The sequence below is a fragment of the Sparus aurata genome, chromosome 17, assembly GCF_900880675.1.
Source record: "Sparus aurata chromosome 17, fSpaAur1.1, whole genome shotgun sequence".
NCBI lineage: Eukaryota > Metazoa > Chordata > Actinopteri > Spariformes > Sparidae > Sparus > Sparus aurata.
Window position 1 is genome coordinate 13,729,109 of NC_044203.1, and position 11,904 is coordinate 13,741,012.

At 40.8% G+C, this 11,904-nt stretch overlaps 1 protein-coding gene across 2 annotated transcripts in view; it reads left to right on the forward strand.

Annotated features, from left to right (window-relative positions):
• Positions 1 to 10,390, forward strand: part of ulk4 (unc-51 like kinase 4) — an 88,980-nt gene extending 78,590 nt beyond the window's left edge. For both annotated transcript variants that reach the window (XM_030392628.1, XM_030392629.1), the window contains 2 exons: positions 4,702 to 4,790; positions 9,999 to 10,390. In XM_030392628.1, coding sequence (XP_030248488.1) covers positions 4,702 to 4,790; positions 9,999 to 10,059 — 150 coding nt within the window. In that variant the 3' untranslated portion in view covers positions 10,060 to 10,390. The remainder of the gene's footprint in view (positions 1 to 4,701; positions 4,791 to 9,998) is intronic.
• The last annotated feature ends 1,514 nt before the right edge of the window (positions 10,391 to 11,904 follow it).

Genomic DNA, 11,904 nt, shown 5'->3' on the forward strand with positions numbered 1-11,904 from the left:
ACCAGTATTAGGTAGGTGTTAACAAGGTGGCAGTTTCTTGCCTCAACAGAAAAACACAACAACATAACAACAGTGCGATAATTCACTAATTCTGATAGAAATTAAAATGATTTGTGCTGTCCTTTTTTATTGGAATTTTAACCGACAGCCCTAGTTGTCCAATATGAAAGTTAACTTAACTGCTGCCACAGTCTACAAAACCAGTTGTGAAACAGTCAAATATTTGGTATACATTCTGCAGCCTAGCTTTCCCTGGAAATAAATTTATATTGGATGATTCTGCGATACAAGATTTACGCCTAGTGCCCACACAGTGCTAAATCAGAAAGCTGTAATGCTGTTTATGTAGTACGGGGGAAAGTTGAAGTAGAGCATTTCACTCACACCATCAATTGCACCATCATCATTGCATCCTTTCTCAGGCTGTGAAACAATGATGGGAGAATGTTGAGCAGATAAACGTAACCATACTTAAGTTCTTGTGGTAAAATAACTGGAGGAACAAGTGATTTAAAAAACTGGGTCATTGATTTTAATCCAGGTCTTTGCAGAATTGTCCAGTATTAATCTGGACAGGTCTGTAAAAAGGGGAAGGGTTGTTTAGGGCAGTCAAGTGAAAATACATCTTAAAAAGTCAACAGGACCAGTTTAAAAAATTGGCTGATTTTTCTGTAGACCTCTATGAATTATGTAAAATGCATTCCTAATGTTTTGGCAAGGCCGAAGGGTCATGAAATAGTTTCTGTACGTAGGATAGAAGGTCAGCTGTCACCCCAAGATCATATGATCTGACTGAAGGCTGTGCCTGAGAGCTACTTCACATTTGTAGTGGTTGTGTGTGTGTGTGTGTGTGTGTGTGTGTGTGTGTGTGTGTGTGTGTGTGTGTGTGTGTGTGTGTGTGTGTGCGTGTGTGAGTGTGTGTGAGAGAGAGAGAGAGAGATTTAGCGTGTGTACAACAGTGTGCGTGTGTGTATTTTTTTTTCTCCTCTCACTAATTAGTTCCAGCCACCTGAACCACCCACACAAAAACTCTGTCACACACACCCACTCACATACTTCCTTTTTACTCTTTTTCTGTCTGTTGTAGCAAATTTGTCCTCTTGTGAAAAATCCTTCATTACCCCTGAGCTAAGAGCTACAGTAACATGGAGGTGCGTATTATCTGTCCTGCGCACCACCCTGAGCAACACAGACAAAACTGTGTGTGTTTCAGTCATTTCCTCATACCTCGTGGATGAGTCACTAAGCAGCTCAGTGCTAAAAGCAGAACTAATTTATTTGCTCAACAGAATACCAATGTACCACTCTGAACATTTAGTCATTTACATCAATGCACATGATTTAATTTAGAAGATTTACATGTTGAAGTTCCATCAGAGAACTGCTGTAATACTCTTCCCCCACCTTTTTACTTTTTCCATTGGAGTCTAGTAGCTCAAGTAAAAAAAACAGTTTTAAAAGTAAAGGAAAACAGAAATCACCATCTTCTAACCATTTGCTTCGTTGAGATTTTTCTTGAATTTCATTATCATAGAGCCAATCACTTGGCAGAGAACAATGTGCACCTTTGAAAGAATGCAACAGACATTTATTATCCACAACACACACTTCTTCACAGAAACACAATGACTCACACATTCTTTCTCCAACACACACCTACACACCCAGACGAGTGCCTGCCCTTCAACAAAGGCTTTTTAATTATCTTTCATTGATTTCAGGGCTCTGTTAATCTCAATCAAAGATCCCACTAATAGCTTGGAAACTGCAAAGGAGGAGAGAGGGAGAATGAATCAAGTCCGAATTAGTGAAATTTTTAACTTGTCTTTTTTTTTCAACACACGTAACTTAGAAAGACCCAAATGGGGAATGCTAATTAAATGCAAAGGGATTCGGAAGAACTTGTCAGAGAAATAAGCATTTAGTTTTTCTTCTACAGCAGTTTGATTTGTCCATGTTCAACCTTTTTCAGACTCTGTTGCCTCTGGCAACATAAAATGCATTGTGCTCAGTGATTCGTCCCTTAACACATATGCACAATTCCCCCAATTCTTTGTTTCCCCAACACAAAAACCCATAATACTGTGATGTTAACTTGGCCAGCGGAAATAATGATCATTAATATGTACTATTTTTATGCAAATTGTGCACATGGATCAGTGATGTGAGGCAGGATGTTTAGATAATATTTGTCAACGCTGTCCTGTGTTTCTCCTTATACTGCATGTTAATCCCACTGTTGTGTCTAGAAGCTTCCTCCTCTCACATCTCCAGAGGCTGAAATATCTCAGCGTGAGTGTCCAAAATGTCAAAGCATATTATTTCCAATTATTGTGACCTTTTTACATGTTTGAACCGCCAACAAGGATATTTATTTATTCTTCATCCTCTCATCAGTCCCTCAGCTGCAGTGCTCAATGAGACTGTGATGAGCTGTCCAAGTGTATCTGAAGTGTGACCATAAGGGTCAGACACGAATGAAAACACATGAATTGAACTGTAACAACACATTCAGTGTCAACAAGTTTACAATGTCATTTGACCATGAATCAGTGCTACAAGGTGTTTGTGACAATACATCTGCACAAAAGGTTCAAACACAAATACATATATGTGTAATGTCTAATTCATGCATGATCTGTGTTAATTCTGCTCTGCTGTCAGGTACATTTTCACTTGTTTGAAGTTAATATCTGTTCTGACAGCAGTGCGTGTCGGACTCTGTATGTCTATTTGTGTCTCATTTGACTGTTAAGATCAGGGTCAGGGTGTTGGTCAGGAAGAAATGAGGAGAGAGGAGGATGAAGGGGGCGGAGAGGGTGAGGATATGGTGGAGAGCAGGGTTGGAGAAGGGATGATAAGTAGGTGTGTGTGTGTGTGTGTGTGTGTGTGTGTGTGTGTGTGTGTGTGTGTGTGTGTGTGTGTGTGTGTTTGGTGGTTGGTTGGCAAGCACACATCAATGTCCCTTCACCCTGATGGTGAAGGCAAAGTGTAAGCAAGTGAGGGGAGTGTCTTTGTCTCTTCCTAACCCCGTTGCCTAGCAACAACCATGCTGTGTCGCCGCAGAGACAGAGGTGATGATGTCACCGGAGATCAGAGACAACACGTTCACCAAACACACAGACACATATCTACTCAGTCACACATGCATGCACACACGCACATACACACACATAAATGTACACTGACACACACACCCTAAAGACACACTGAAATAAAAACACATTTTTATTGTTTATTTCCACATCAAACTATCACTGTGATAATAAATCGGGTCTCAACTCAGAACTTAACTTGGCTATCAGTTTAAACTCTGTAAATACCCCCTTTTGAAGTGATAACCCTCCGTAACACACACACACACACACACTCACACACACAGCAGTCTGAGAACCAGGTGTTCCTAGGTGCATGTGGGGAGACGTGTTGGGACAGGAATAAAAACAGAGGGATGACAAAGAGAAGAAACAAATTGATGTAGTGAGGAAATTCAGTGAAGGAGGGAGAGGGATAGTTAAATCCAGAGAGGTGAACAAGTTCAGCAGCAGAATCAGAGAATACATGCAGGAGTTATAAGGAGGGTGAGAATCACAGAGAATCAAAATGAAGGATTCATGTTAAGAAACACCAATGTAATGTGCAAGTGTGTAAAAATGTGAGTGTGTGTGTGTGTGTGTGTGTGTGTGTGTGTGTGTGTGTGTGTGTGTGTGTGTGTGTGTGCATTCAAGGCACTTTCTGGCAAATGAGTTCTTTGGTCAACTTACCTTGACACGGCATTGACAAATGAGTGTGATGTCACTCAGCAGTTGGTCGTGGTTAACTTGCAAAGTGATTCTGTGATGATAACACACATCAGTGGTTCTGATAATGTAGTGGTACATGGGATGATTTAGAGTGGCACTGTGAAAAGATAACAAAGAACGTGAAAATTATATTTTTAATGTACAAATAAATCATCATTGGTTTCTTATCATTGATCAAACAGTAGTTATAGCTGCTTGTCTTCATCCTCTGATTCATTAGTCGAGTAGCCTGAAAAAGAGAAGGGGTAAAAATATAAAACCAAAATCATCTTGCATGATTTTAGCATCATGACTGGTATTCCTCTGTTTAAACGACAATGACATATCATTATTTGTCAGTCCTGACTATAGTGCTTTGGAACATGACATCATAAAAAGTCATGCTACACTGAGCCACACTGATGTGTAGCATTTGAGCCAGTTGTAAGTGTAATTTATTGACCTTTAGCAGGTTGACCAGTAGCATGCTGGGGGATTTGACTTGAAGCCTCTTGGAGTCAGCAAGGTTCATATGGTAGTCAGTTCAGTGCTGGCAAAACTGCATAATTAACCTATTCTAAAAAAAAAAAAAAAAAAAAAAAGTGTTTCCTTTTTTTGGTTACCTCACAGGTCAAAGTTCACTTTGAACATGTGAGTCTGCACAGTTGGCCAACAGAAAAAGTGATGCATTGTGTTTGGAAATGGAGGTCATTATTCAGTGTTTTTACAATATTACGCTACCAGACTACAAATGGCAGCAGTGCTCTCATACACTGCTCAATATCTATTACCTGTGTTAGAACCACATTATCACGGTCTTTGTCAATTGTGGACCCCTGTCACTGAACTAAAGACTAATATGACCATACCTTTAGTCCGTATCACTCACTTTGTTCCTCTTTTCTCATTCTGTCTCCAGGTGCAAACTACAGAGCGATCGGATTGGTTTGAATGTCCTGAAGGAGTGGGGTTAAAGAGTCTACTGGAAGATATAACTACATCCAACAGGTGCACATTTCTGCTGTTTAAAACTTTATCTGTAATGTAAAATATCAGCTTTTTAGGCAATATTCCTTCTATTGTTCCATTTTTATATAACATGTTGCATAGATGTCAGATTGACAAAATAATAACATTCTTCCTAATAACTGTCACTAAGATATATGGCTGTTCATATAAGGCTCTCATTTCTCTCAGTGTATGTCAGTGTCAAAACCATACCTCAAAGGATAGCAGTAACAAATCTTTTCTGGATTTTGTTATGTCTCCTTCAGCTCTTTCCTTCATCTCATTATTTTTATGCATGTTTGAACATGTCTTTAAATTACACATGTCAAATGGATCTTTTTTTAGTTGGTAATTGAAAGGATTCAAGCTTCTGAAAGGACAAGTGTCAGCTTAATGCCCCACAAAGGGCTCAGAGATAAAACATATACATATATTAAAATCTAAAATTCATCTTTGTTTGGGAGTCTCTAGAGATTTCATATCAATGGCAGGAAATGTGACCTGCTACACCCTCACACACCCTACAAAGTAAAGTAAAGCAAAGCTTCTTATTTCTAGGATTTATGACTTTTGGAGTCAGTGAGGTTTGTGTGGAGATGTTGAGATGATAAAAAAAAACTCTGAATCAAGATCAGCTCAACCTCAGTCACTAGAAATGTACAGGAAACACTGTTCCAACTGTGATTCTCTGTTTAATTACATAAGTTATGCACGACAAAGCCAGAGACACAGTTGAAATATACTTTGCCAAAAACAAAACACTTCTATTGTTGTGTCCATTTTTCACCAGTTGAAGTAAAAGCTTTTCTGCGCACACAGAAAAATAGTTTTTCTCCAATTTTGATCACAAATGTTGTTTAAATTCATGTTAGTGAAAACTTCTCCTTTGCCAAAATAACTGAACCACCTGACAGTGTGGCATATCAAGATGCTGATTATACAGCATGGTCAACACACAGGTATGCTTTGGACTGGTCACAACAAAAAGCAACTCTTTATCACGAGCACAATGTCGGGGATGATGAAGTTTGCAGTTGGTATTCTGACCACCATAGCATTTTCCGATAAATGTTCATTTTACTACAATAAGCCATTTCTAGTGTTGTATTAATGATCCTTTGGACACTGACTGTATATTGTTTTTTGTGATTTGTTTAAAAAAAAAAAGAATGCTTTAGTACGTAAGCATTTGTAATAAGTGAATTATATCTTTATATACGACCCCAATTCCATCAATGTTGGGACGCTGTGTGAGACATAAATTGGAACAGAATGCAGTCATATGCAGATAAACTGAGAACAGTTTAAAGTGTTCCTGGGCCCATGTAGTGAAATCTTTTGGACAATTGTGTTTCACCTCACCACATCCTTGCTGAGCCTTTCATAGATGCTACTCTTACCCAATCATGATACCATCACCTGTGACCTGTGAACCTGTTTATCTGTGGCATGCTCCAAACATGTGTTTATTTTCTAAAACCTTCCCAGTCTTAGCATTGTGAATTTCTGTTTTACTTAAACAACATTGAAACTTTTGGAAAAGCAGAATCAATCTTAAAGCTGAAAGGGATTATGCTCACTCATTTTTTTAAGAAACTGTCTTGTCCACTCAGCATCTACTGAAAACAACATTGTTCATTTTCTCTGTTATTGAGAAAGTAGAGGAGATCTACTGGGAAGCAGGTGGCTGCAGCAAAGACCGTAACATCTCAGACACTCATCCAGTAAAACATTGAATCAGACCAAATAATCATGTTTGGTCGGATTTACTTAAAAGTGTGCTGGAAACAGCAGACTAATTGTTTTGACTACCCACTTAGCAAAGAAAAATCACTGTGGAATGCAATGTGTGTGTGTGTGGTGTGTGCGTGCGTGCGTGCGTGCGTGCGTGTGTGTGTGTGTGTGTGTGTTCATGTGTGCACCTGTATCTTTGCATCTGGCTGCCTTTTATGAGTATGCGGGCCGAATGTGAATGTGTGTTCCCTCTTTGAGCCAAGGGTTTTGTCGCCGTGGCACCCATGCTTCCTTTGATCTCTTGATGTATGAGACCAGCGACCTGTCACACACAAACACAGATATACACTCACACACTCGCACTCGCACTCACACACACACACACACACACACACACACACACAGAACATGAATACACTCAAATAGGCGCTTTCACCCTCTTCTATATACAAACCCTCTGTCTCTCAATCACACACACACCCTGTCAGATCAATAATAAAGGTGTATTGTTGTCTATAGAGGCCTCTCCTACTCTGCCCTCCCACTCCTCCTCTTTTCTCCTCGGTCATTCCTTTTCTATAACCATTTCTCCTCCTCTCTCCCCCCTCCATTTTCCCTCCTTTTACCTCAGTTTCTTTCTTTTTCACCTCTTTCTCTCTCCCACTTCTCCTCTCCTCTCTCATCTCCTCATCTCCTCTCTCCTCTCTCCTCTCCTCTCTCCTCATCTCCTCTCTCCTCTCCCTCTCTGGCAGATGAAAGCACAGATCAGCTCTAGCCTTTGAAGTGGCTGAGACTGGCACACTCCCACTGGTTTAGCGGTAGGAGGAGGGGAGCAGAGGTTTTAGGAGAAAGGGCAGGAGATGAAAGGAGTTATGAGGAGAGAGAAGAGGAGAGGAAGGGATCGGAGGAGGGGGGGTTTAATTGAGAGGATGAGAGGAGTTGGAACAGAGAGAGGAGACGGAAGAAGAGTGGGGAGGAGAAGGGAGGTCTGGGCTGAGATCCTAACCCAAATGATGTCATTCAGTCTGTACCATGGCAACCTGAGGAATGCCTTTTCAAACCCTCTAGCCTGACCAAGTGTGGAAGAAGGGGGGAGGGGAGGAGCGTCACTCACAGTCCTCCATCCTGAAGAAAAGCCTTGAGACCCAAAACCTGATCCTTAGTTTATTGCAGCATTCAGTCAAACTTGAAAACATCAGCAGCATACTCCAATATTTACTACCTGCTGAGAAAGTTCCCCTGAAGTCATTCTTCTCTCTGAAATTTTACCAAAATGCCAACATTTATACCTAAAAACTGCACTGTGAAGTAGTAGGTCACTGCTCAACAACAGCACAACACTCTGCTGGTCCCTGGATCATTAAACATACATTTGTCCCCTTTGTTAAGTGCAGTCATTCCCAACCAGGGTTACTGGTACCCCAGTGAGTACTTCAGCAGTTACCAGGGAGGCATTGAGTACAAATGAAAACCTATTGAAAATAAAAAGACAATTCTAGGATGTGTCTGGTGTGAAGAAAGCCAATTAATAGGACACATCTGGAACATTAGCTCTGCTCGGGGGGGTTGGGTGTGAAGCACTGGTTAAGTCCCCTCTGCTACAGGCAGTGCTGGGGAAGCTACTTTGCAAGCTACCAGTTACTTCACACTGGCAGAAGTGGAACTACAGCACAGCTGCCTGAGGGATGAATCTAGTTTGCTTAACTAAACATACTGAAGAAATTAGTTCAGACTACTTTGTACAAAAAACAAAAAAAATATTCACAATGTGCATGGGATACTAAATTATACTAAATTCAAACCTCATAAAATATACTATAAAAAAGCTACATACCAGCAAAAATGCTGATTGAGTTTATTGTTCACACGTCATGTGTAAACCTAAAAAAAATAAACAACCCCACCATAAAGGAAAAAGTGTGAACGACAGAACAATATTGGTGTAAGCCGAGTGTGAGGCTAATAGTGATTCTGTAATACGCATTCACTGTAAAACCAATTATTTCATTTTCCGCTCTCTACCATGCAGCTGCTGAGAGTCAATTTGGCACTGTGAAAGTTGGTTTAAAACTTTTATGCATCCAATTTATGCCATCCAAATTCACAAACTTTCAAGGTTTTTATGGGCCTCTGGGAGCTGTGTTAATTAGGTTAATTATGTAGGTTTTAATCAAGTAAGGGGATGGGCTTCTGCCAGCCTGGCTGTCAGGCTGCCCTCAAAGACACCTGGGAGGAAGAGAGGAGGGGAGGAGGGTGAGGGAGGGAGATAAGAGAGGGATAGAGAGGAGAGGTAGATTACAGACAGCCTGGAGGGTCCAAGCATGTTGGACGCGTTCACCAAGCCACAGTATTATACTGTAAATGTATGTTTGCATTTGATCTCAGTTACATCTACCAAGTATTAACTATAATAACTGTTCCATGGCAACAGCATAAATCAGAAATCATAACAAACAGAGCATTTTAGAGAACTGAGATGAATATGAGCCAACTCAACAAGGCCACTGACCAAAGAAACAACAGCACAGAAATAGACTCCAGCAGTCTCAGCAGTCATTTTCAACAGCAAGCTTCCCCTTACAACAAACAGCTGGCAGTCTTCACCCCTCAGCAACCCTCTTCAGGATTTAATGACAATTGCTACATCCTGGCTTTTACTTTTAACCTAATTTGTTAATAAAGTGGATCGACTTTGCATCTACGGGTCAATAATATAGAACTGAGACAGAACAATAGTTACACATGATGAGGAGCACTCGAAGTATGGAGAGACTCTGGTTCAGCAAACAAGCAGTCAAATTGGAGTCACCAGTGCAGTTTACATGCACGCAGGTCACTGAGACCTTTGAGCTGTGGGTTTTTGTTCGGGTTGTGTCTGCATTATGTAGGTCAGACAGCGTGTCACGCACACTCTCCAACAAATAATGATGATGAAACTAAAATCAGACAGCTGCACATCTGCCAGTTCAGGAGTGCACAGAATATGTCAAAGGCCTGATGTTGGGGATGATCTAGATTTCAGATTGCACTGTTCAGAATAGTCATAGTAACAGGCCAGAGAGATGGCTTTAGTGCTCACTTGATGATCAATGTTTTTCAGTCTGGCCAACACTGAACCATTTCACGGTGTACATGTGGGTAGTTTGGCAAGGATTACACAGACATTAATTCCATATTCAGTATTTCGAGGAAGGTGAGAAAATGTGGAGCCCCATCAGAGCTGTAGGAAGACTGAGAAGAGTTACAAAAATGAATGTAAACAGTGCATGAATCTTGCATGGCATTGTTCCCTTTATTAAACGGGACAGTATAGAGGCAGACAGGGAACAAGGTAAGAGAAATTGTTATGGCATCGAAGCATGGACAATGTGTATGTGGTGGCCAATCGTTTGCACATTTAAGGACAGTGTTTCCAGTCACCAGCTAAAAACACAAGGTTGATATGGTGAATAACATTTCTTTTCTCTCTCCCAGGTGTCATGTCGATGTGGTTCCACTGGCTGCTGAAATCCTCCAGGAGATCTCTGGATCCTAAAAGCATTTAATCTTCAAACCTGAAGAAAACCAGAACCATTTCAGAACTTTAAAGACACTTACGATTCGTAGTCTCTCTGTTGTCAGGTAACATCTTTTCTGAATAATCATTTTAGGAGACTGTTCTTTCAAAATGTTGTCAGTTTTGAAATAAAGTGTACATTAAAGAATATAAAGAAACTGGGCTGTATGTAATTACAGTAATGTAGTATGTATGTTGGGACTGTTTTAATTTAGTTTCGTAGCTCTTGTTTATTGTAGCCCTCCACATGATTCGCTCAAATGTGCAAATTGGATTAATGACATTAATAAATACTGCTGTGCCACTAAAATAATTTGACAGCTCAATTCAAGGATCCATCCAGTGTCCAGAATGCAGCAGATTACTGCATGGGAGTTCATTTAGACTGTCAGAGGCATCACAGCGTTGGCCTCTGGGTTTGCATAGACACCTCCAGTCAGCACTAATATAGGGTCGTTGGTTCACTTGTCTGCCTTCATATGTGTCTGTAATGTGACAGAATCACAAATTTGGATTTGCCTGATGGTGATTTCAGCTCTGAGCAACATGCTGCTCAGCCACTGCCGTCTTTTCACTTCACTTCAATGCCACCACACAATGGAATGGATCTCTTTATCAGGAATTATGATGCTATTTAACTGGATAACATGCTACAGCAGCAACCAGTGTCATGAGTTTAGGTTAAGACTGAGGTTATTCTCTACTACTACTACTACTCTATTTTCTTGATCCCAGGTACATCTGATATCTACCATTAGATTCCCAAAGGGTTTAGCTGTATAAATTGGACATTGTCATATAGAAAAGTCCAATAAACCATTACAGGGGGTGTCTGCATGAAAGCAGGTGTGTCAAGTATGTTGTTGAGAGACTGGATGAGGTCAGGGATAGTTGAAGGTGAGGCAAGTCATGGGTCTTATTGCAAAGGCTGTGTTTAGTCCTGGGAAATGCCCTCCAACCACCCCAGCTGTCCTCCACATGACATCATGTCCTCTGGAGAAACACAAAATGGTGGCCAACCAACACACATTTACCACTTGCGGGCTTTTAGTTCTTCACTCCAGGTTCTCATTTTGTATGCAAATCTTACTAATCTCACTAAAGCTGCAGCAAACAGCTGTTGCTAATCAGTTGTGTAATAACATCCACCAAGTTATAATAACTGTAATTCTCCTGAGGAGGAGAAGTGAACTGAACTGGCACCCTGCCAGGCTGCATGGCTACTGCAGGTGGATGTGGACAGTTGGTGTCCACAGTTGGTGGATCGTCAGTTTTTGTCACCTTACTACCACGCTGTCATTTAAGGTGCAAAACTGAGGGTCACACCACTGTTGTCATCTGAAATCTTTGTGGTCTGGAATGTGCTCAGCTCATACCCACTGGTGTCCTGAGTCAGCCGTCTTATAAGCAGAGAGTTCCAGCCTAGTATTAGAGAGAAACATGCCTTTACCCATTTGGGGTTTTTACATTTAATACAAGTTGCAGCTGTCTGTACATAGTACAGTTGCATTTATGTCACGATATTACCCTCTTGCTCATACATCTGTCCCAGTCGGTTATAATCTCACACACACGATATGTAGTGTTTAAACTTGCAAGACTGTTATCGGTCTGTGCCCTCGGCAGCTCAGCCCATGATGGCACTCCGGGTCATGGGTCAGATTCGCCAGAAAAACATTGGCTTGCACACTGCAAAATGTGAGTGCATACAGTAGGACATCCTGGTATTTTTTGGAATAGGGCATTTGACAAACTAAATCTCTTTCTGGCCTATGGTAGTATGGGTACTATTAGAACACATTTGTAATCACCTACATTTCTACT